This window comes from Pyricularia pennisetigena (genome assembly GCF_004337985.1).
Source record: "Pyricularia pennisetigena strain Br36 chromosome 4 map unlocalized Pyricularia_pennisetigena_Br36_Scf_6, whole genome shotgun sequence".
In the NCBI taxonomy this organism is placed as follows: Eukaryota; Fungi; Ascomycota; class Sordariomycetes; order Magnaporthales; family Pyriculariaceae; genus Pyricularia; species Pyricularia pennisetigena.
Window position 1 is genome coordinate 850057 of NW_021940918.1, and position 24679 is coordinate 874735.

Sequence of the window (24679 nt, forward strand, 5' to 3'; positions counted from 1 at the left end):
GGACTGGTTACATGATCAAGCCTATAGTACTTTTTTTTTTTTTCTTTTTTTTTATCAACTTGCAAATTGTTCCAAGTACGGTTGGAATTCATGGGGGAAAGTATCCAAATCGTTATCAATGCTATGCTATATTCATCAATTAGAGAAATCGGGCTCTGTTGAACCTGACCAAATGACAAGCTTCGTCACGGATGTCGCCTTCTGGCGATCAAGTTGACCTTTTCAACTCAGTTGCCCGGTTCTGTCTCAGGCTGGTACATATAGTTGGCGGGGAAGACGCCCCTCTCCCCCATATATGTGCCCGAAAACCACTGCGGGTTCTCGTCATTAATTTCACGGATTTCAGCCCCCTTAGGGAACATCAGCTCATCCCGCGCGTCGGGTTCAGGATACCACGCCCACCTGGCCTGTCTCCTCCAGCCCGTGCCTCCGTCAGGAGGGAATACCGTCGTCTCTGCGGCCGCAACGGCAGAGGCGGGCAACCCTGACACATCAGGGCCCATAATTGCGCGCTCACGCACGTCGACAGAAACCAGCCTCTCCATAGCCCGCCCCTCTTCGGAAACCCAAGACCAGCGCTGCAGCTGTGGGAATCCTTCTACGGGATTCACTTTGAGCTTCCTGCCGCCCACTAGATCCCTCAAGATGAGGCGATACCACCTGCCAGGTTTGGTCTCTCGGAAACCAACAACGACCATCCTGTGACCAGCTTGCGGACACCGGCGCCAGCCAGCAGCACCATTCTCAGAGCTGACGGCCTGTCGCCTGTCGCCAACGTAGCAGGACTCGCAGATATCATAATCGCCGGGCCGAGAGTCGGGCACCAGCGAGCTTGTGCAATAGTAGCAGTGGAAGCGACTCTGTGCAGGGGGAATCTCGCAACGGCAGACGTCACATGTGGTTGTAAATGTGAGAAACTTGGATGTGGGCCCGCTGAGGATGCTACTGATGCTGCTTGTCCGCCGCGAACGATCCGCACCGGGGCGCAGTGACGAGTTGACAATCGGGCTCATGGGGGGCGTCGGAATGGGCGTTTGCGCAGACGAGGCCGAGTGCGGCTGTGAATCAGTCTGCTCTCCATTGCTGATCTTGGGGAAACGTGCAACTGGCACGAGAGGATGTGCGCATGAGCGGCCCTGATTTACACACCCGTTACAGAAACCCCAATCGCCATCGTTGCATATCCCGCAGGTCCAGTAGCAATCATTCGCCCACGCTAAACAACGGGAGCAGAATGCCCCTCTTTGAAGCCGCTCGGCCGGGTTGTTACTGTTTGACGTTTCTGGCGGAAGGTATCTGCTCGCCGTGAGCACGTGGGGCTCGGGGAATGAGCTTCCCTCAATTTCTCGATACCACTTCCACTTGTGAATGCCGAATGTGCCAAATCCAAACCAGTGATGACAGCCCTTGCCTTTACGATAACACCTCAAACAAAGCTTGTAGTTGCCATCGTCACACACATCGCAGTTGTAGTGCACCTCGTACTCTATATGCTGCTTGGCGCATGCAGAGCATGATATATTAGGCTCCTCGTAAATCTGCTGGGTTTTCCGCAACTTGGAGTCGTCAGGATTGGGCTTGGGAGACAGAGCTGGCGGAGAATCCGAAGCTAGATGGTTCAAGACTGGGCTGACACCAATGTCCAACGGCCGCCCGACCCGCCTTCCACGACCGGCCTTGTTCTCAAACGAAGAAGGAGTCACCGAGGGCGGCGTTCCAGCGACTCTAGCGCTAAACGGGAGCACACTGATGGCCTGTTCGACCTGGCCTGTACCTGTCGACATGGATGGAGAGCTAGAGCTTCTGGACTCTGCAATGACCGGTCGCGTTGCCTCCGCAGGTCTTGAGTAGCCAATATCAGTCTGCGAGCGGACTGCTGATCTGTTCGGAAGCTGCTGCGCCGGTTGTTGTGCTTGGGCCTGTCCCGAACTGGAAGGTAAAGGAGTTGTCGAACTTCGTGTTCTACTAGTTGATTGACGCCGACGGCGTGAGTTGGCTCGCACGTCCAGGTGGGGAGAGACGGTCACCGGAGGTCTACTACGCTCCTCGGATTGGCTAGTGGCACTAGTTGAACGACTGTGCGGATTTGATGCAGCCTGCGGTGCCGAGAGGGAAAGTGAGCGTCGCCGCGACCGGCTTGAGGGCTCAGTTGTCTGTGTTCGTGACGCTCTTGGTCCGGAAGAGCGCGAAGCATCACTCCTCCTCTCAGTGCGATTTCGCGCGGCCCTTTCCCGTTGTCGTCTACGGTATGCTTCTGTGATCTTGCGGCTGAGCTCGTCATTGTTGTTGAGGTCAATGTTTTCCAAGTCAAGCCCATCCAACAGGCCCTCCTCCTGGATCTGCCGCGCAAATTCTTCGATTTCTCTGTCAATGTCGAGTGAACCAGAGTCTGTGCTCATCAGCGATCTGATGGATGATTGGTGCTCGATTGGTCGGCGTCTCGAATCTGCAGATTCGTTGGGGCGCCGGTGATGCGACTCGCTGCTGCGGCGTCGCCTTTCCTCCCCGTGCCTGGCATCTGGCTGTAGCATAATGGTCTGCTCGGCACGAATTCGGTTCTCTGCCTCAGCCAGCTGCCGTCTTGTTCTCTCCCTGGTCCTTGCGTCCCTGGCGCGACTGGCGGCACTGTGGCCGCTGTCTGTGCTAGGTTCTCTGCTCCTGGCTGTAGCCACAGCTGAAGCTCTAGATGAGCGAGATTCCCTCATAGCCCCATTCGTATTGGCAGCGGGTGCCTCGTCAGTCCTCCTCCGTGACCTCGACGACTGTTGCTGCTGTTGCTGTTGCTGCTGCTGCTGGGCCTCGGCCGCATTGAAAGCCTCCTGTAGACTTAGAGCACGCACTTCCTCGATCAAGCGCCTCTCCTGCTCGTCAAGACGGAGCTGCTCGGGCGTCCTGTGCGGTATCTTGAGGCGACGAAGCACCTTGTCTCCACGCTTATATTTCCTGTTCATTTCGGCCATCTCGTTCTCAGGCTTCGCCTTTGTCGGGTTGACGGACAGGAACATGTCGAGCAAGGTGGCGACCTTGGCATCGTGCTTCGTATCTCGAACCGGTGCACGGCATGATGGGCAGGTAAAAACTGGAGAGTTGGGTGCCGGAGGGGTAGGTGCGCTCTCAGCCGCCGCGGCCTGCCATCCGAACCAGTCCTTGAGGCATGCGCCGCAAAATGTGTGCAGACAATCGAGTAGAGTCAATGGTTGGTAGAGAAGGTCGGTGCAAATCTGTTTATCGGCGAAAGTATCAAATGATGTTTTAGCTTTTGTGACTTTCAGTTTGTCGTGTCGCGGGTGCTGAAAGATGACCAAGAAACAAATTATGTTTGCCGTAAAAGGCGGGGGGAGTAAATGACTTGGGCTCGGACCAAAGAGGCTCCCAATTCGTGTGCCTTTGTCGTCGTTCTCCCAAATCGTAGCTTCCTCCCTTCATTGTGTTGTCTTTTCCCCCGGTAATGGTAGAAAATTAACACAAGACGCGTCGACTCACCGCACATGTCAGTTCCGTTTCCAGATCAACTGCTGGCTTAGGCGAATCCATGATGACCCAAATCCGACCTTCGCCAGGCTGCAAATATGGTTGTTGGCCTTGCGGGCTCGGTACGTCGTGCTGTAAAGAGGCGGTACAAGAAAGCACAGAGGACAGCAGGGTGCTCTTGAGAGGCTGAACCTGATGTTCCTCGTGGTGCCGTGTCCAGAACCGACGACGACTGGCGCCGACAATGGCGGAGGTGGAACACGAGGACGTTGCCGCCCATAATGCGGGCGGCGGCGGTAACAGCAGCTGGGGCGGCTCGGCGCCCGCCGTCGTACCTGGTTGGACAAGACTAGCAGGGCCTTGCGGGCAATCTGGTGGGGTTTCCCAGGGCTGTTTTAGCGGCCTCATTGGCGAGATTCTGGCGTATTCCATGAGTGCCAAGCTAACGTAGCACTGTCCGGTTGATGCTACTTATAGGTCTTATAGCCGCCGACCTAGACAGACGCACCGTACCGCATAGATAGGCGTGTTTGCAACAAAGATGCTCCAGCTGTTAGAAGCCAAAAAAAAAAAAACGCGGGCTTGTAGATTTTTCCTGGGCGCCTCTCACGCCAGAGAAATCCAACGTGAATGGCCCGGATTCACCGAGTAGGCGATCCAATCCTACTGTAGATTGTTTGCAACACAGAGCTGATGCCCTAATATCTATCTTTTTCCCTCGCTCACTCTGATACGCTCGGGATCTCGCTTTTGGCCGTCCTCCGTCGAGTCAACCCCGCCTTGTGTCTATTTCAGCGATGTCATAGGGGACAACTTCATCCGACCTCGAATATATATGCAATACTGACAAGATGAAGCCTGACCGGCGGACCCGCTCTCTTCCGATACAACTGACCAATCCACAGCCATCCTGTTGTTTCTTTTGCATTTGATTCAAGACTTGGAGTAGCAAGGCTGGTTTCTGCACTCTCGCCGAAGCTAACAGACATCTGAAAGATCGGGCAACCCGCTTTCCGGGTCAACTGCCTCACTCCCTTTCTCATGATCGCGTCCGGTAATCATATGAACGGCAGAAGGCCATGCAATGACGCAGGGCCCTCATGCACCCCAACATCACGCGCGTTCTACATTACGTCCGGAGTCCTGGGAACAAGTGTGCCAAGTCCACTCGGCTGGGTCGTTAGGGTCTGATGATCCAGACATTTTTTCCTTGATCTCATACATAACCATACAAACAACCGTTTCCCCTGGTTTACTGATGAGTCCATTCGGGTTTCTTCTTCTCTGCAAATGCCGTCATCCCAATCTTTTGGTCCTGGCTCCCAAACAGACTGTGGAACACCCTACGCTCGTATTCAACGCCGTCGCGCAGACCCAGATCCTGGCTCTTGTTGACCACCTCTTTGCACGCCTGGACCGCAACCTTGGAGTAGCCTGCGATCGTCTCGGCCGTCTTGAGCGTGGCCTCCATCAGCTCCTCATACGTGGCAAAGGACCGGGCAGCGACACCCCACTGGGCGGCCTCGGCACCAGTCATGGACTTGCCAGTGAGGATCAGCTCCATGGCACGAGCCTTCCCAACTGCCTTGGTGAGGCGCTGACTGCCGCCGGCGCCGGGAATGATGCCCAGCTTGATCTCAGGCTGGCCAAAGTTGGCCGATTCGGTGCAGTAGATAAAGTCGCACATCAGGGCCAACTCGCAGCCGCCGCCAAGCGCGTGCCCAGAAACGGCTGCTATGATGGGCTTCTTGACCTGAGTGGTCAGGTCTGACCAGTTCTCGATGAATGACTCGGTGTAGGCCTTGGAGAAGGTCAGAGGTGCCATCTCCTTGATGTCGGCGCCTGCTGCGAAGGCCTTCTGAGAGCCTGTGATTACAATGACCGATATGCTATCCGACTTTTGGTAGTCGCCCAGTGCCGTGTTGAGCTCCTTGATCAGTGGGGTACTGAGGGCGTTGAGAGCCTTTGGCCTGTTGAGCGTGACTATATGATTCGAGACATCTGGTTCAGTACTTTGATCACTTATGCTGCAACAAACAAAACCTTCTGTTTCCTTTGGCTGGTACCCCTTCAGGTCAAACTCCTCTCTTCACCTACCTTGACCGACACCTGGCCTGGGCTCTGAGACTTGAATGTGCTCATATCCCAGCCTAGAAGAAGCTGCAAATCCCCTAGTGATTCGCGGCAGGGTAGGGGCCTGTATTTTTGAGGCGACTGGCCGAAGAGCTCTGAAGGCGTTCATGATGATCGATGTGTTCACGGAACCAATTGAGATGATCAAATCAATGTGCCAGTTACCACGCAATCAATTCACAGACAAATTAACACAAAATATTATTTTTTTTTTTTTTTTTTTTTTTTTTGGTGAGCCTGAGAATGTAAAGTTCGGAGATTTCTAGATGTTGCGGACGTCGTCGGAGAGGCAAGTAGCAATCACAAGTTCAGCTTCCAACAGAGCTCCCCACCTATGACACGGGCTTGACGGGGAAGCTGGCTCACAGTGTCAAATTAAACCGCCCATATCCGAGGTCAACCGTCGACATCATAGCGGGTTGGCTTGCTCATGCATCGTTCAAGGGGGTTACAAGCCTTTGGGTGGAGCTCCTATCCCTGTTGAGGAAAGCGGCTTGATTGGATTACTTGCAGGACGATAGCTGAGTGTTGTTGCGAGTACGTACATTGGCCAAAACATTGATTGTAACAAGAGCTTGGCTGGCTGGATATCTTTGAACTGTGATCCACCGAACCCCTGTCACTCCTTACTTCAATCTTGAGTGCGCGCCACCCTGCATTACCTGTTGCATGGGCCAGATTACAACTAATCATATTTTTCCACGCCTTTCGCGACAACCAACAAACAAACCACTTTCTCGGGACGCACGCCACTTCATCTCGTTTTTGAATGCATACTAGGCCAGACGGGCGGAATACAAACACGTCGCAACTTGTAGCCCTACATCCCGCCGCAGCCCTCGACGTTGACTAAAAAGCAACGGATCGACCCTTTGGGCGCTTCACGACTTGTTGGTCGCAATCAGCTTCTACCAAGTCACAGAAACCCACTGTTCTTCTCAAACTCAGTTTCAACCCCGGCGACGATGGATTCCGTTGAGCTCGATCAGACGCCCTTTGCGGCAGTCTCTGCGCAGACATCCAGATTATCAAGAGTTCGTGCCCACAATCAAATCGAAACATGTTGTGCCCGCCACGGTCATCAGACTCCCCGCTTTTGCTCGTCGCATCCAAGAGGCTAACGATACCCGCTGCAATAGCAATACCAAGCCATCCTCGACCAGTCAACACCATATGTACTTTACAGATGGATCGGAACTGGCATCACACTCGTGCTCTTCTTCACCCGCATCTTCGTGGCACAAGGCTGGTACATTGGTATGGGCCATCCTCTTCAGTCACAACTAAATTCTGCAAGGCCCAAGTGCTAACGATTTGTTTTTGTTTTTCTCCTTTCCAGTCGCCTATGCGCTGGGGATTTACCTGCTTAATCTCTTCCTCGCTTTCCTGCAGCCCAAGTTCGACCCCTCAAATGAAGCTCTGGACAATGACATGGAGGACGGCGCAGTCGGAGGTCTGCCGACGAAGCAGGACGAGGAGTTCCGCCCATTCATCCGCCGCCTGCCCGAGTTTAAGTTCTGGCACGCGGCTACCCGTGCTATCGTCATTGGCTTTCTCTGCAGTTGGTTCGAGGTCTTCAACGTGCCCGTCTTCTGGCCCGTGCTGGTCATGTACTGGTTCATCCTGTTCTTCCTGACAAGTAAGTACATGTGGATGACAATGGAAGCTGGAGAATCATCATTTCCCATTTGTGAAAGATATGCTAACCACCTCTTCTTGGATTGGATCAGTGCGTAAGCAAATCCAGCACATGATCAAGTACCGCTACGTACCTTTTTCGTTTGGAAAGGCTCGCTATGCCAAAAACAGTTCATGAATGGGATGCCAAAGCAGCATTTCGTGACATCATGCACTGGGCCTAGGTCCAGACGCGCCTGGTTTTGCAGTCGATCATGGGCCTGATAGCATAATTCACATGTCTTGTTGCGGACAAAGTTTCCTCCTTCGGTTCTCGGAAGTGTGTATGATATACGAGGAAAGCATTATGGAGGAGATACCCATTCACCATGAAGGGGGTCATCTACATCTACAAGATTTAATATATCCTAGGGTTGGTCACTAAGATCTGGCGAGATCTAGATAGCTACAGAGAGAGCAGGCTGAGAGGAACGCTGCTGTGGTGACCAATAATTCACCAACAGACGCAGAGGGGCTACGATAACCCGGCGTAGCATTTGAATGAAGCGAGGGCGTTTGTTTGATTGGTGTGAGCAGCAGAAACCTTATGGGCTATCTTGCACGGTTTTTTCTAGAATGCATTGCGCTTGGGCTATACTGATAGAATAAAGCTGCACAATCTCTTGAAAAAGTCCAGTCAATTGAACAAGCGGTTAATCAATCATATCGTTGAGCGGGCACTCAATTCCGATTTTGTTGTGGTAATAATTCACAGGGGCTGCCTATTGGCGTCCCAGCACACACTGAAGTCGCACTCAGCACGCGGGTTTGCACCAAAGGGTGCAGCAGGGTGGGTTTAATATAGGGTAGGTAGGGGGAACAAAACATCAACCAAAAGAAAGAGTGGGGCCGAGCTTGCAGCTCCTAGCGAACTCGACAAGCTCCCCTTCGGGTTTAACATCAAAAAGTCACGTCAAGCCACAAAACACGCAAAACCATTCAGCGCATAACCACCATTGCATTTCAACTTACTGCTATAGACCTCGGTGGCATTCTAATCGGTCCAAACGCTGGGGAATAAAGGGAAAGGCAACCATGTCGCAATCGGCGTCTCGCGGCGGCGAACGCATGGTGCATCAGGACTTCATCGCGCGCATCAGATATTCGAACACGCTCCCTCCACCACCAAATCCGCCAAAACTCCTCGAGATTCCCAACACCGGCCTTGCCAGTGGGCAGTACACAAATCCCGGATTCGCATCGCGTCTTGCGCGAGAACAACCGCTCAACATTGAAGCCGATGCGGAGCTGGGCATGCCGTTGGACCTGGTGGGAATGCCAGGCGTGTTCGATGGAGACGAGAGCTGTAGGATCAACCCCCAAGCCCTATGGAGAGACGGGCTATTGAGCTTGGTGGAATCTAGCTAATCACGGCCGCTACCACCACTACAGCAATCCAGGCCCCAGCGCAAAATCCACCCGTACACCCTCACGACAGGCTGCTGCTGCGACCACTGGCAACACTAGGCAAGCCCAAAGCCACCGACGCAGCCGTCTCCTTCCTGAGGAGGACCGAATACATCGCTACAGCAAAGCGCTCGTCGAGCGATGGAGTCAGCCCCTTCATCGAGTCGAGCAACAAGCGACAAGGACAGGCGGGCGCAGCGGCTCGGAGAGCCCTGAAGCGACCAAGTCCGGAGATTGACGAAGACGCAGGTACGCCGGCGCACGTGAAGCGCAAGATCGCGCAGTCGTTTGAGACGGCGGCCCGCGACCTTGCGGACCCCAACAAGCACGTGCGGCACCCGCGCGGCCGCAACGTCGTTGTGAAGGAGGTCCTCCCGCTGCTGCCCGACATGGACGCGTTCCCCGACAGCGGCGCGTATGTGACTGTCAAGTTCTACACGCCACCGCTGACGGGCGTCGCCGACGCCAAGCCCAATGTCTACGACACTCGCATGCTGTCGGCCGTGCTCAAGCCGGCGCCCAAGACGGAGCAGGAGATGGAGCGCCTGCGCAGGCTCGAGGAGGCGTACCAGCGCGACCCGGCCAACGTTCCCAAGCCGCCGCCCAGCACCGAACTGGACTTTTACCTTCCCGACACCACGGCGGCTGGGGCCAACTTCCGGCGCAAGTTCGACGTGGCCGACCCGGAGAGGGACGACACGGCACTGTACACGTCGGGCGAGTACTTCCAGTTCAACCGCATCCGGCGGTACGAGACGGCCGAGGAGGTGGAGCTCGACCACACCAGCAAGTACGACGTCGAGGTGCTGCTGTCGCTCGGCGACGAGGACAACGGCACCGGCCGGGCCGCCGCGCTCTTCTACCCCGTCATGCAGCGCAGCGTCATCAAGTCGCAGCGCGGAAAGAACATCCTGCGTACGCGCGGCCTCATCGGTGGGCAGGACGAGGAGGAGGAGATAATCGACCAGCTCGACGTCACGGTCGATGACGCGCCAGCGGATATGCAGGAGATGATGGACCACTTCAAGAGCCAGCCGCGGGTTGACCCCAACGCGGGCTTGGAGGATGAGGACGCCGCGGCTGAGGATGGCGGGGATCGTGAGAAGCAGGGTTCACCGGCTGGGCGTGAAGGCAGCCCAGACTCTGCGAACGGCAAAGCTGGTGGCGACTCGGAGGAGCAGGATGCTGAAGGCGATGAAGAGGAGTAAAATTGACGCAGCGGACATGGGCCCTGAGCCGGTCGATCAAGCGCGGAGAATGCTGGCCTGTAATACATTTGTAGCAATATAAAAAAATGCAACTTGCTCAGATGCAGAGCTCTATTCAGTATCATGTTTGAGTGCTTGTGTGTTGTTTTGGTTTCGATTTTTGGGTGTTCTAGGCCCCGTCAGTGAGTGCTTGGTTCACCTCGAATCTGGCGCTGATCAGTATGCTGTATGCCAGCTAATTTTTGCTTCCTCGGAGCTGGAACCAACTACAGTTTACATATATATTCTAATACAACCGCACGTATGTAATGCCTCTATCGCCAACTGTGGCGTGAGGGATGAGATGTACACAAAAAGCCAGGTAAAACAAGAAACGCCATCCAGTAAACCAACAGGAACAAAACTCAGATATGCACCCAAACGTGACATGCTAATCCCAGAATACTCCTTTAATGCCTGCAGTAATAACAAGTGACGACGGAGGGACCAGTCAGCCAAAAATGACTGCAATCATGCTATCAAGCCAAATACCCAATATTCTGTCTATCGTCATCGACGACCCGGCCGTACCTAGGGAATCGTTCACTTCTTGTCAGCTACAACGTCAAACGAGGCGAAGAACATAAGGTTATTGGACATGATCAATATCAAGATCAAGACTCACTCAAGTAGCAACCTAAAGAACCACACCTCGAGGTCCTCATTCCGCAGCACCTTGGCGGCCCACTCCCTACCGCCGAGCGCCATTTGCTGGGCCAGCTCCTCGCCGCCATCCGCGCCGCCTTCGCTAAAGTACCTGACGAGCTCGGCCCAGTCGTCGCCGCGGAGGCTCATGGGCACGTAGTGGACCCAGGGCTTGAGCCAATCGGCGTGCCACTCGCGAAAGATGGACAGCTTGTAGACGAGACTCCGCGACCGGAGGAAGGCGTAGAAGCGGCCCGAGAAGGCGTTGCCGTCCACGTCTAGGAGGTGCCGGTAGTGCCAGGCCGACTCGGGCCGCGTCCGGCCCTTGACGGTGAAGTGCCGCTCCTGCTCGTCACAGTCGGCTGGGTCGCACTGCCCGACGTGCGAGAAGAAGACGTCGAAGAGGGACGCGAGGCGGCTGCGTGGTGCCGGCTTCGCCTGCCACTTCTGTTGCTGCGAAGCGTCGCTGGTTGGGACGGGCTCGAGAATCTTGGCCGACTCGGCATTGCTGAGCTTGTCCACCATGCGCTGCCGATGGTGGCGCCTCCAGCCGCCGTTGCGGCTGTATCCGCCCGTGGTCGAGCCGCGCCAGTACAGCTTTGCCTTTTTGCTCTCCCAGCTCGGGTCCTGCGCCTCGTCGTACGCGACCTTCTCATACCAGTACCAAGGGGCGGGGTACAGGATGTCGGCGTAGGTCGACACCTTGGACGCTGAAAATATGGGGAACAGCTCCTGCACCACGCTGTAAGCGTTGGGTCTCTCGAAGAGCCCAAACGAGGTGGCCAGGGACGGCGACGAGCAGACGTCGGACAGAGCTGTGGCGTTGTACACGAAGCCCAGCTCCCCCATCAGCGACTGCGAGACGTCGTCGACGCGCTCCGAGTCGTCGAGGATCCGCGCCGCCGAGCCCGGCCCGCACGACGCCCGCGAGTGCAGCCAGGTCGACTGGTGCGCATACGTGTTGAACCGCGTCGTGCCGACGGCGTCGAACCCGCCCTCGGGCGCCAGCCCCACGGGCCTTGCCTCACCCCCGGGCGAGCCGAACGAGTTCCTAGGCTTCTTGCCCGCAGCCGCAGCGGCCCTCTCCTCTGCAGCCCGCGCAACCAACCTCGCCATGTCATCGTGCGGCACCACCACGCGCGGCTCATCGTGGACGTTGAACGCCAGGTCCATGTCGGGCAGGTGCTCGACGAACGAGGCCATCATGCCGCTGAGGGCTTTGCGGTGCCAGTCATTGCCTCCCGATATGTGCGCGACCCTGCCGCCGCGGACCTGCACACCGAGCAGCAGGTTCCCCGCGAAGCCCAGCGCCTCGGCGGCGCGGCCGCGGATCGTTGCGGGCCGCAGGCCCCAGAACGGGGTCAGTAAGTTCGCGACGCCGTCGAATTCGTCGATGAGCTGCACGTCGCGCGCGCGCGCAAACTCCCACCACTTGTCAAAGTTTGGCGGTGGTGGCAGGCCGTCATGCCGCCGGCGATACTCGGCCACGGCGTCCCGGAGCGTCTTGGACTGCCGGGCGAGCGTGGCTTTCATCTCGACCTCGGCTGCTTGGATGAGGTGCGACACGGGGTGCTGACCTGGGGGTGCTGGCTTTGGACCGCGGTCTGCTGTTCGTACGGTCGAGTCCGTGTCGCCCGGGACGGTATGTCTGGTTGTCGTGGTAGTGGATGATGGTGGCGATGATGGGTTTTGTTGCGCGGTGAACGGTACACTCGCGTTCAAGGGCCTGCCGGGACCTGTCCATAAACCTAGTAGGTACAGTGTGCATATGGCGACAACAATGGCGATGCCGAAGCATTGCTGTTTTCGGCATCTTAAGATCCCCATGGTGGGAGAGCAGCCTCGCTATCTTCTCAAATGTCGACGATTCTCTCACCCCAGAAGACCATGCGCATTTATCTAGATCAAGGTAAATTACACGAATGAGAAGAGTATCACGAGTGGTGAATTTTACAGAGCCAAGTAGGGTGGATGAACTTGATTATTTTGCATGTCTAGTTCTCAGGTCGTTAGAAGAAGACAAAAAGGCTCGGGCGATTCTTGCTATTGGGCAAAGGGCAATAGCTGGGCTGTGCTTAGCCTGGATCTCGGCGGGGTTTCTGTTTGCTTTTTTTATTCTTTTTTATTTGCAAGTTTGTAAACAACGTCATAGTGCCAAGGCAGCAAGCACCAACTCTTCACCATGACTAGGACACACAAACAGTTCTTTCTGCATACTCCATGCTCATTATTAAATTAAACGACATTGTCTCTGAAAATCTTGATTTGATATTCATTCTCGTATTATTATATGGTTTACCGTTGGCAAGTGCAGCGACTGCCTGTTTATTCGTTGGCGATATGTTCTGGTTGCCCAGCAACGACCGCTACCTGAACCTACCCAAACAAGCCAAGTGCATGAGAGCCGGATACTACCGTAGGTAGCGATACATTTGTCAAATCTGCACACGCCTCATTCAAGGTTGATGCTCTGCACACAAAACATATATAGAGTGTATATAGTATATATTCAAAAAGTTGCATTGTCTATTCTTTCCATTATCCCTGGCCCATGGTCCCGATCTATTTGAAATTCAAAGTGTAGCTACATCAGGGAACCGCTATAGAATGCGCAAAACGCCACCTGAAGCAACACAAGTAGTACAGTGGGGGAAAACAGAAACATAAAAAATCAAAGATGGAATGAAAACAGGAGAGTCAGTCTTTGGTCTGCTCTTCTCGACAGAAATAATTGGGGAACCGCTGTACATTTAAAAATGTTCGCAAACGACAAATGTGACCCAAGAAATGATCATGGAATTATTTCCATGTTTCCAGGTCGTTCGTTGTTTACTCTCGTGATACGTCACGGCCAAAGATCTTGGACTTGACCCAGTCGTTGATGACAAGGATGCGGTTGCGTGCTAGATCGGTACAGTCAGTAAGCGGTCATAGTAAAGCAGATATCACGTTAGATGGACAACATACCACTGAAGCACATGGAAAGGTAAGCACTCCTCCAGAACAGGTATGTCAGCCTGCCACCGGTGGCAAAGTTGCCGTCAAGCCAGCTGATGTCGGCGACTGCCTTGTCGGAGCCAATGTATGCCAGAGAACCCTGGTGCGAGTACTTGAACGGCCTGATGTCCTTGATGCGACGCAGCTTGCGCTCGTACTCGGCAATCTCGGCGCTGACCTCAGCCGGCGCCCTGTCCGCCTGCTTCACATTGAGCGACGAGCTGAGCTCTTGAATCTTGTTCTCGAGTGCCTCCGTCATGGCCATGTTGTTGAACAGACGGGCCAAGAAGGCTCCCTCTTGCGAGGCAACCTGAGCGGTCGGTCCGTACCCAGCTACGGCGCAGTCACCGATGGCCCAGATGTCGCGGGCACCCTGCACGACAAGGTACTCGTTAACGGCGAGGCCGCGGCGCGAGTCTTTCTGCGCAGGTATCCTGGAACAGAGATCCTTGACCAGAGGGCGGACGGCGTTACCCGTCGCCCAGACGAGAAGGCCGTAGGGCATGACGCGCTTCTCCTTGGTACCGTCGGGTCGGGTGGTGGTGGCCTCGACCGACTTGTCCGTAACCTTCTGGACCATAGTCTTGGTCTCGATGTTGATCTTCTCCTCCTTGAGCGTGCTCTCGGTGTACTCGATCAGCTGCTTGGAGAAGCTGGGAAGAACGCTAGGCAGGGCCTCGACCAAGGTAACCTTGAATCGGTCACTGATCTCAGGAATAAGCTTCTTGATGTCCTCCTCAAAGAAGTCGGCAAGCTCGCCGGCAAACTCGACACCAGTGGGTCCTCCACCGACCACGACGACGCTCAACAGACGGTCGATCTCCTCGGGAGTCTGATCCTTGAAGGCGGCCGTCTCGACGCAGTCCATGATCTTCTTGCGGATCAACTGCGCGTCGCCAATCTCCTTGAGGAAGCACGAGTGCTCGCGCACGCCCGGAATGCCGAAAGTGGCGTTCTCTGCACCAACACCAACAACCAGCATGTCGTAGGGCACCTCGGTTTCGGCCATGTCGCCCTTGACTTCTGACGTGTCAAAGATCTTGACGACCTTGCGGTCGGGGTCGATGCTGCTGGCCTCGGCCTCATAGTACTTGACCTTAGCCTTCTTGTTACGCAGGATGGTCCTCACCGGCTCCATGATGGAGCGGTGCTCGATTGTTCCGGTCGTACATGACGGCAGCAGAGGGGTGAAGAGGAAGTAGTTGCGCGGTGAGATGACGATGACGTTGTAGTTCTCGACATCGAGGTTCTTCAGCAGGGAGACGGAGCCCCATCCCGTACCTGGAATTGACAGCGACCAGACCCGTTAGCACAAATTTCATCTGCTCGATTGCATACACAGCGAGTCAAGGCATATGACACGTTGGTCCTCACCGAGAATCACCAATGTTTTCCTGCTTGGGTCGGGGTCGGCCGGCTCGGCGGGGTGCCTCTCCTGGTAGATTGAGTACGCCGTGTAGCCCAAGCCACCAATCAGAGATAGCTGGATAAGACGCCACAGGAAGCGCAGTTTGCTGAACTTCTTCTTTGGGGGTTGTTGCGGCGAGAGAGTGGCCGCAGGGGCTTCTGTTGACTCGAACCTGCGCTGGATTTGCAATTGGCTCTGTACTGTAGCGGGTGCGCTGTAGACAGGACGTCGTGTCCTCACGGACATAAATCGATGCTGGGACTGGAGGCGGATGGCAGGCTGCGCGACCTGCGACAGACGTGCTTGCTGCGGCGCAAGCCGAGCAAGTGCTCTGGCAGACGCCATTGCGGCAACAATTTGACCTAAAAAATCTGTTGAGACCTAGAGAGGTGTTAATTTCGCGTTTCTATGTTGATTACGCCGTGGTTTCGGGTCGTAGCTTGAGTGTAAGAGGTGTGAGTGGGAATTACCAGCAGCTTGGTCGTTGATTTTTTTTTGGGGACCGAGATTGCGAATCGTGATATCACATGCAGGAGTTTGGCACCCTCAATGCGGGTAAAAGAAAAAAAATCTTGAAAAGTTGCGTTTTTTTGCGACGGGCTTTTGTCGGAGTTCCACTGTGACGGCGACGGGAGCAGTGGGACAGGGATAAAGCTAATGTGGGGGCTACCAAGTTGATTGAGCTCAGCGTTATCGCGACGTTAGCCAGCACCCTTAGTCACGAAATGGCGACACCAAGTGAGACGAGTAACAAAGCCAGTGCCAGTAGTCGAACAAACGGAGCTAATGTAAAGAAGACATTTACAATATCTACGAAAAGCAACATCCTACTTCGTAGATGAATCCCAATGCTACATTCATATCAGCTTACATGAGAAGAAAAAAAAAATCTTCACCATAAGCCAACCTCCTTTACAGGCTTGGTAGAGAGGCGTAGCTCCACTATCTTTCATCATCCGGTGCTTGATTAAGAATTTCGGTCAGCCACCTCCCCTTCAAAAATAAGATCTTAAGATCAAATAGAGAAATAACAGCCAGCGATCCGTGGTCTTCCAGTTAATGGATAAGATCCGATACCTTATCTCTTGTAGCACCACGAGACTTCGAATCTGTGCAAGGGAATTTCCGGTGTTACGCGCCCCGCCTTGCCGCTCACTGGTTTACGAGGTGTCAAGGCTCCTCAGCCAGCCATTGCTTTTCTACCTCGGGTTACTACTGCCCGACAGCTAGAACTGGCCTGAATTTTTACGAATTACTGAACACAGCCAAGTCAGTGCAAGTGCAGTACATGAATGCTTATGACTCGAACCCAGCGGTTGGTTTATCAAGTTTCTCAATTTCACACATACATCCATCCCACTGTGTTCTTACAGCCACACCGACCGAATTATCTATCCATAGCAGCCTGTTCAATTTCCGATGGTTTTTGACATTGTCGTCTTGTCATATATATCTTCGGTTCTCATGTCAATCGATGCTGCCACCCGAGCACCATTGCAAACGAATCATGAGCCCTGTCTAGATCTAGGCCCAGTACAGTTGTGGACTATCAAAGTTTAACTTGTCAGTTTGATTTGTGCCTGTCTTACTACAATACCTGTCGAAGAAATCGTGCTGGCCTATCCCAGTGTCCGAGGACTTGGCATGAGGCTCAGCCATCGAACCAATCTGCCGGGTGCTTATGGACTGCACGCCGTAGCAAGCCTGGCGTTGTCATTCGTCAAGCACCAGTTTTCAGGCCTTTGTCCCCGTGAGCACTGTTTCAACCCACCTTGGAGCCTAGCCTGCATTAGGCATCGTAAGACACGAATACAACTGTTGACTTTGTCGGCTGCTACTGAACGTTACTTGCGGTTGTGTATGATCACCGGTTCGCTGGTCATGAAAACTGCACCCAATTCTGACGTAAAACCTCGCTTAAATGGCCAGTCTGTCCAGTGCGATAAAATGATTAAAAAACCCCCAAAAAGGAAAGGGAAAGGGAAAGGGGCAATGGGCAAGAGAAGAAACAGAGTGTCGGTCCAGAATTTACTCGAACTTGCCTTCAATAAGAAGATCGTGCCCTCGACAACTCCTGGTATAATCTCCTACTCATAAGAGCCATTGCTATCACCCTCTCTTCCTTTTGTTAATTGATCTCTCCATTTTTCATAAGTCAATTACCAACATTTCATTATCGCTCTCAAAAACATATACAAATAGACGCAAGGGCAAGGCTGCCACGGAACCACGGAGGCCTGATGTTTCTTCAAATAAGCTCTTTCTTCACGCGCACCCTACCGGTATTCCGCATCCAGCTCGGCATTATTCTTTTTGGTATTTTTGCCGCGGCCATCAGTCGGAGAAAAACTGTTGTCAGGCCGCGTGCATCTAATCATCCGCTCTAATTCAGGAGTAGATATACCTCATGTTGTATGATCTGCAGGATCAACGTAATGTAGAACAAAAAGAATGGCTCATGTCAAAGCCGGGGAAACAGAAACCGCCCAGCCCGGGAATATCGCATATGGAAAATCCTGGGGACGTCAAGGAACCCATAAAAATAAGACGGGCCTCTGATCCGCGGGTGAATGCCAGGCTGGTTGCTGGTGAAAGTTGACATGTCGCATCCTACCTCCGGATGTACGCGCCGTCAAGCCTTTGCTTTCAGTGTCTTGAGTGCGTCGTTGGAATGAAAGCCTGCAGATCATTCACGACAGATCAAAAGACGTACGGTCATGTTTCTCACGTTTTTTCATACTGCTTCCGCCGTTCCAATGTCGGTGATGTGTGGTAATTCTGCGAATTGCAACCTTTTTTGTCTCGTCATATTCGGGTCCGGATCAAACAAGGACTTTCGGGCGATGGGCCAAAGATTTGTCGGCTAGACTGTCTTCCTACAGCGGTGGGGTGATTTCTCTCACGTATCTGCCTTGGGTACTTTGTAAAAGTTGTGTCGAAAATGGGTCGAAAATGGGCCGAAAACTAACCAAGTGGCCTGCCCACTTTGCTCTTACAAAATGAACATTTACGTGGTGCTACTGCGACATTACTACTCCATACGGAGCAATCCAAAGCGAGGCAGGGTAGGGTCATTCCATCTTTCCTCAATATCAATCCAAACTCAATCGCTTCTTATCGGTAAAAACGTCCGAACCTTCACTCCCAGTTCAGATTAAAGCCCTTCCATCATTCCATCATTCCATCATTTTTCAGTCGATTCCCCGCTCGTCCCGTCTCGATGCAAATGTGAAAAGTCTTGGGTGTTGAATTCCTTATAACTACTGAGGCGGCTCTGCGGGAGTTGGCATGGCTGGGCAGGGGTACCCTGATTTCTTGTGGCATTTGAAACCATAAACGGCCCCTGCTGAGACAGCCCCACCCCTGTACCTACCACACACGCGACCCGTCTCTCGCCTCAGATATTCGCGACATTGCTGCTTATGTTCAATGCACCGATGCTATGCTAGGTCCCGTAATACCGCAGAGCAGATATCTTAGCACATCAAATATGTGCCTAATTACATACAAGCCTTACTACTTGAAGGCAACCAATTGGTCAACGTCTGCAATGAGACCCTCGTTCTTGGCAGGATCTTCCCACAAAATCATGTTTGCAAGGTTCCCCCGCACGAATGTCCCGTCCAGTCCGCTCGGCTAAGGTAGCACTGAGATTAATTACTCAATGGTAACAGAGGCTGGCGTAACAACGAAGTTATGTCACTAAACTCAGCAGAAGAGAGCTCGCTCAGGGCCTCCGCAGCCGAGGACGACAAGGGCATCCAGGGCGTACACGCTGCCAAGATGATCGATCTTGCCGGGAGTGGCATCCATCTCCTTCTGCCCCAGTCCTGATTGGGGTCCAATGGATGAACCCGCTGGCCGTAACCCAGACAAGCGCACCCTTTCGTATTGAGTTTCCTCATGGTGGTTGTTGCAAACCCGCATGTGCCTGGGGTTTGTCCTGTGTCCCCTCCCCTGACCCCTTCCTGCCCCATTTCCGGAGTTGTAAAGTCGGATCTGGATGCACCGACTCTTGGTAGCGTGGTTTCTATGGCCGATCTCCTTCCTAGGAGAGGGGTTCCTGTCGTATCTGCCCGTCAAATCCAGAATGTTTCAATCGTCCTTTTCCCATCTCTCTCCCATGGTCATCTTCATCGTTTTCAACGCTTTCCTTTCTTTCTTTCCTTAACCCGTTCAAAGGCACGCCTTCTTTCTGGGCCACTTTCTTTGAATTATTATTACTTTACCTAATTTTTCTTTCTTTTCACGAGGCCCGGTCCTTTTTCTTCGCTCCTTTGGAATATTGACTATTCTCCGCATACGACTCCCTTCTTTTGCCAATCCACGGCCTCCGTTCCGTATCTCGAGAAAAAGCAACGCCATGGTAATATAGCGAGTATAACCTGATCCACGCTCCCAAGCTTGACCAACCGCCCATACGTTTCAGCCCAGCATTTTCATATAACGACGCTTGAGTACTAGGACGCCAAGGGCATCGGCAATCGTGGCGTCGACATATAATTAATGGGTGGCCAAAGCATCCTTACCAAGGGTGAATTTGGAACTCTAGACAATCTGGAGTCCCTCGCTATCGTTGTAGCATAGCGTTGGTGAGGGAACGAGACATGGCTCCATCGAATCATGCACGGCACTTCGCCTGCATGATGCGAGGGCAAGTTCCTACCAAGGCCGACTCATCTTCGATCACATTGTCGACACGACAAAACGACAACAGCAAAGACCGCGACCGAGGCGGACGTGATCGGGGAAGTGGCAGATCCGGCAGAGGTGACGACGGTAGTGGTAGCCGAGGTGATAGGAGCAACAGGGGCGGCGGAGGACGGAGTTTCTTCGGAGGAAGACGCACGGGCGATAACGACAGGAACGGCGACAGCAGCAACAACAACCGAAGCCGCGGGAACCGTGGGGCCGACAACGATTCTACTAGCCGCAGCCGGGCTCTGGTCACGTCCTCTGGAGCGCCGGCCCCAGCCGCATCTATGACAAACTCCACAGGCACACCACAGCCGCCGCCAGCTATTGCCTCACCCTCCCCCAAAGTCGAAGGAGCAAATCCGGTCGACAATGCGGCATCTCCAAGTGATGGACAGGCAGGCCGGGCCCCGCCGGCAGCTGTAAACCCTCCCTTGACCACGACGAATTCGAACCTAAGCCCGGTCATCCTACTCTCTACAGTCATACCGGTATACACAACCCATAACCACTATAACCTGGCCAATTTCGGCATCCGACTAACCTTTTGTCTGATAGGATTTCGCCAACACAGTTCCGCGAACAACAGCATCGCCTTCTGCCCCGGCCTTGGCAACTGACATTCCTGCTCTACCCGACACTACACCAGGCCCGGAACTTGCAAACGGTATCAACCCGGCGAGAGGCACCGGGGCTGGCTCTCCTAACACTCCGAACTCCTCGAAATCATATTCTGATGGCGCACCTGCTCAACAGCAACAAGGCCCATCGCAACAGGCCGGTGTTTCAATGGACGTTACAACCGAGCGGGTTCTGATATCTGCTGGCTCAATAGGTCAGCTACCGTCACTCTGACGACTTTTTATTTCTATGAATTAGGCTGACATGTTCCTTCTTTTCCAACAGTTTCTTTCGCTATACTCTGCTTTGTTGGTTGGATGCTTTGGCGTACTGTCAAGAGGTCCAAGCAGCAGGGGGAACCGAGCTCGTTTGCCAAGACATCAAGAAATGGAGATTCCGACAATGCTCCAGCCTTCTACCACAAATTCGCCGCCAAGATACCATTCCTGAAGAATCGTCAGCAATTACCGTGGCAGGAAGTCAATGAGAAGGACAGCCGGAGTGCATCGCTGAACCGCGGTATTGCCGTCTCAGCGACCCCGGCAGCAACGCCAGCAACCTCAGCAATGCCGGCAACGTTCGCGACCCCAGCCTCTGTGAACATGACGAATGGCAACGAGAAAGCGAACCAGCCGCTTCCAACATTACCGCGTCTACAAACCAGCATCTCTGCCCTGCATCAGCCGCAGCTGAACATGTCTCCCGCCATGGGTATTTCGCCGGCAGGAATTGGCATGTCGCCTGGAGCGAGTAGCCAGTCTCCAGCCAGGTCACTCGTGAACACTCCACAAGTACCACAGCTACAGTATGACTTCAATGGCTTGAAAACAAGACCCAGGGAGTCTGCGGTATCGTTTCATCAAGCAAACAACTCGTTCAGCTCGACCAATGCTGCTCAATTTGAAGGGACGTTTACCAGCAACGGCGCATCAGCTGGGACACTCATGCCACCTATGTTGAGCCCAGGCTACAACCGAAATGAGCCCTCTGGAGATACCTATGATGCTTATAATCAAAGGGGGCGTCAAGACAGCTATGTGTCGATGCTCTCGTCCCTATCATCGGGCTTTGGCGATGGCGATATCATCGTCGATGATCAACCGCAATCGTGGCCTCAACCGCCGCCGCCACAAGGCCTAAGCGCAGAGCAGTTGTCTTATGTGCAAACACAAGCGCCATCATCCCATCAACAGTCACTGAACATTCCCCCCAACGCCAGGACGTCAAGTCGAACATCTTGGATGAGCCGCTCAAATCGGGACACTGTGTATACACAAGCCAGTGATGACTCGGCTCCCAGATTCCGCACTGTTAGCTCATGGGTCCACCAGCAAACAAGCCGCGTGAGAAGAGCCGAGCACCGAGCAAAAGCCAATGGGCAGACGTCATCGGTGCCAGGTACTACAGCACCTGGCTGGTACGACATGCCACCTGAGCCTCAGTTTAACATGATGATGGACGACGGCCAAGCGCCGCGGGCCCCCGAATCCGTTCTCGGACGACGGCCAAGCGCCCCTGAATCTGTTTTCGGGCGATGATTGACACGCCTTGATCCGTGCCAACCTAATAATTACTATTCTGCTGTACATGCATGAGGACCAATATGTATACATTTCTTCTTTCCCTCTTTTGCTTTCGACATACTGTCACGTTTTTCATGCTCTCGTTTGTTGATACCTATTCGCTTTTACACCATGATACCTCTTCTTGTCTTTCGTAAGTTCAAATTGCTCACTTACAAACCGCCTTTGGCCTGGTGCTGAGAGGTCAGCCTATGTATGCCCTTATCTTGGGCCAGATGGTCGCCAACCTTGTGATATCTCCTTTGTCTATTTGCTCTTTCTTGCTCATAAAAACTGAAACCCAGATTGCATGTTTCAGAAATACTTGGATTGTTATACTTGGGATTGTGACAAAGAGTCCTCTCAAGACATGAAGCGCGGCATTAGCTTGGAGTTATTTGGAAATGTTGATGTTGAGGAAGCAATTCGCGAAAAGCGTTCTGATAGAATAACGCCGCCATGCCTTTGAGTAGCAGGAATTACAATCAACGCAGTTTTTATCAAATTGAAGTGCTGCATGGAAGTAAATGTTGGTTCTGTTTTATATCGCTGCCAAGTCGATCGGCATGCTTTGTGCGGGATGCTTATCCATAGTTACGGCTGTTTGGAGTTCTTTGGGGGGTTTTTTCTTCTTCCAAAAATCCTTTATGGTCATTTTCATAAGAACTGCTGTTCGCATATATAACATATTGTTAAAAGGATCACGCAAAAGTCATAAGAAAACGCCTGAAACGCCAAGCTGTCATTCGAAATTAGCTCTATATTCTGACGGTTTCCCAGTCATTACCACAAGAAAAGCGTCTTTCGTAGTATAGGGGTTAGTATGCAAGCTTGTCACGCTTGAGACCCGGGTTCGAATCCCGGCGAGAGAGTCCCACTACGGCATCCTCAGGGTGTCTTGCAATTCTTTTTTTCATTTTTGTGCAAAAACGTCTTGACTGTTTCCAAACCTATCCAGCGTGTTATTAATCGCATTTTGAAGTGTCTCTCTGTAATTTTACCCTTGGCTCCAGCAATTGAAACCAGGGACATTGTTGATGTACATGAAGGCATTTTGTCATGGCTAATCTGCTTCATCGTAAATGTTGAGCCACAAGATACGCTCAACCCACTAAATTGTTCCACATCACTCAATGGATTATACCATGCACACGTCAACTCTAGCCCAAGCTCGGGATTTCTCAGTCCACCCTACCGTAGCTCCAAATATTGAGACCGACCTTAACGCCGCGCTCGACCGGCAACCCAGCGTGCCATGATTCCTCGTAGCCCCTGACGACGGCACCGCCGCCGAGCCCTGGTGGCGGGTTGAAGTTTTCCCAAAAGACGGCGTTGCCGACGATGGGCTTGAAGATGACACCTGCTCCTCGCGGATGCTTCTTGTCCTCTTCGGCATCAGCGCCGCAGCCGACGATGAACCTGCACCACCTGTCATCGGAGCTTGGCCTCTGCAGGAGCGGGAACTCTGTGCCGCCGCCGACGAGCGAGCCGTTGCCGTCGTCGACCCAGGCCATGATGCTGCTGACGCGCGCGTAGCCCATGCGTGGTTCCATCCCTAAAGAGGATTGGGAAGAGTGGGGTGTGGAAAACGGTTATTGTGGTTCAGCGAAGAAGAGGAGTATGGAGGAGGGGGAATAAAAAAAACTCACAGTCAAAATGATGCCCGTAGTGGCCGCCGACGTGGTAGCGCTGCACCCGCAGCCGCTCGATCCATGTCTCGTCGCGCCAGCCCTGGAGACTCCTGGCCCGGGCCTCGATGCACCTCACCGTGTCGGTGCGGGGGATCAGTGCCACCTCCGAGTCGCGGATCGACTTGTCCCGGCGAGGTCCGGCGTCGTCTGTCACTGTGGAGGGGGTGTAAATCGGCTCGCTCCAGTGAGTGAGAGGCAGAAATGTTAGAAGGGAACAGAAATGATCCCAAGTTTCAACTCTGGGTTTCTTTCCTTGCTGTGTCCCATGTCACACGCAAGGTATATACAGAGATTATATATACGCAACAACACAACCTCTGCCGACAAAAGAGGCAAAAAAAAAAAAAAAAAAAAAAAAGGAAACAAAAAGAGAAACAACATAACCTTACCTGATCTCAACCAAGTGCCTCCTCTCATCCCTCGCCAAAAAGTTCTCGACGTACAGCACCAACGGCTGTCTGGAAAAGACGTGCACGGCGAGCGCGTCCGGCTCGCACCGCAGCCCGTCGACGCCGGCGCTGACCCTGGTGCCGTTGACGACATCCTCGAGAGCGTGGAGCGCCTCGGTGAGGTTGGGACGGTGGTGATGGTGACGGCCACCACCCCTCGCTGTACCCTGCAGCGGCGACGACACGGGCTGCCCTTGTCCGCCGAACCCGAGCAGGCGCGCCACGGGGTCGTAGGCGAACATGGCCGCGACGCACAGGGCGATCAGCTGCGGGAGGGAGAGCATGGCGGAGAGAGATTTGGAGAGACGAAGCAAAGCGATCGGCGCGGTTTTGCTGTCTTTGTCGTCTCTCCTCCACCCCCTTTTCTTTTTTTTTTCTCTTTCCCCCTCTGTGGGCGGGTGGCGGCTTGGAGGGCAGGAGATGTGTTGTCTGACTTGTACCCAAGGACGGTTTGGCGGGCAAGGGCGGGCAGGTGGTTTGGGGAGCTTGGAATTAGAGGCAACAAAGAGTTGAAGGGCCGAAGTTAGGCCCTGGTTGGAAACATGCGGCAAGATGTTTATCTAGATCTTGATGGGTCGTTTGATGCTTCAATTGCCCCCCTGTATCAAGGCAAACCCAGTGTCAATCAAGTAAGCTTGCCTTGACGGACGACAAGTCATGACCGTTAGTTACAGTG

The 24679-nt window shown here is 53.5% G+C and overlaps 7 protein-coding genes across 7 annotated transcripts; 3 read left to right on the plus strand and 4 right to left on the minus strand.

Annotated features, from left to right (window-relative positions):
• Positions 1–227: 227 nt before the first annotated feature.
• On the minus strand, positions 228–5713 carry PpBr36_05851 (uncharacterized protein; the record flags this gene model as incomplete). Its single annotated transcript, XM_029892999.1, has 3 exons — positions 228–3221; positions 4814–5454; positions 5569–5713. 3 exons carry the CDS (start codon positions 5711–5713, stop codon positions 228–230), a joined length of 3780 nt encoding a protein of 1259 aa, XP_029746460.1.
• Positions 5714–6569: 856 nt separating this feature from the next.
• On the plus strand, positions 6570–7420 carry PpBr36_05852 (uncharacterized protein; the record flags this gene model as incomplete). Its single annotated transcript, XM_029893000.1, has 4 exons — positions 6570–6638; positions 6744–6861; positions 6944–7243; positions 7335–7420. 4 exons carry the CDS (start codon positions 6570–6572, stop codon positions 7418–7420), a joined length of 573 nt encoding a protein of 190 aa, XP_029746457.1.
• An 896-nt stretch (positions 7421–8316) lies between these two features.
• PpBr36_05853 (uncharacterized protein) lies at positions 8317–9896 on the plus strand (the record flags this gene model as incomplete). Its single annotated transcript, XM_029893001.1, has 2 exons — positions 8317–8587; positions 8674–9896. 2 exons carry the CDS (start codon positions 8317–8319, stop codon positions 9894–9896), a joined length of 1494 nt encoding a protein of 497 aa, XP_029746458.1.
• A 518-nt stretch (positions 9897–10414) lies between these two features.
• On the minus strand, positions 10415–12407 carry PpBr36_05854 (uncharacterized protein; the record flags this gene model as incomplete). The annotated part of the gene is made up of 2 exons (XM_029893002.1): positions 10415–10466; positions 10561–12407. 2 exons carry the CDS (start codon positions 12405–12407, stop codon positions 10415–10417), a joined length of 1899 nt encoding a protein of 632 aa, XP_029746455.1.
• A 1002-nt stretch (positions 12408–13409) lies between these two features.
• PpBr36_05855 (uncharacterized protein) lies at positions 13410–15330 on the minus strand (the record flags this gene model as incomplete). The annotated part of the gene is made up of 3 exons (XM_029893003.1): positions 13410–13483; positions 13548–14858; positions 14916–15330. 3 exons carry the CDS (start codon positions 15328–15330, stop codon positions 13410–13412), a joined length of 1800 nt encoding a protein of 599 aa, XP_029746456.1.
• A 4238-nt stretch (positions 15331–19568) lies between these two features.
• On the plus strand, positions 19569–21839 carry PpBr36_05856 (uncharacterized protein; the record flags this gene model as incomplete). The annotated part of the gene is made up of 3 exons (XM_029893004.1): positions 19569–20171; positions 20239–20515; positions 20587–21839. Exons 1-3 carry the CDS (start codon positions 19593–19595, stop codon positions 21837–21839), a joined length of 2109 nt encoding a protein of 702 aa, XP_029746453.1. The 5' UTR covers positions 19569–19592.
• A 1205-nt stretch (positions 21840–23044) lies between these two features.
• PpBr36_05857 (uncharacterized protein) lies at positions 23045–24287 on the minus strand (the record flags this gene model as incomplete). Its single annotated transcript, XM_029893005.1, has 3 exons — positions 23045–23418; positions 23513–23733; positions 23944–24287. 3 exons carry the CDS (start codon positions 24285–24287, stop codon positions 23045–23047), a joined length of 939 nt encoding a protein of 312 aa, XP_029746454.1.
• Positions 24288–24679: the final 392 nt, after the last annotated feature.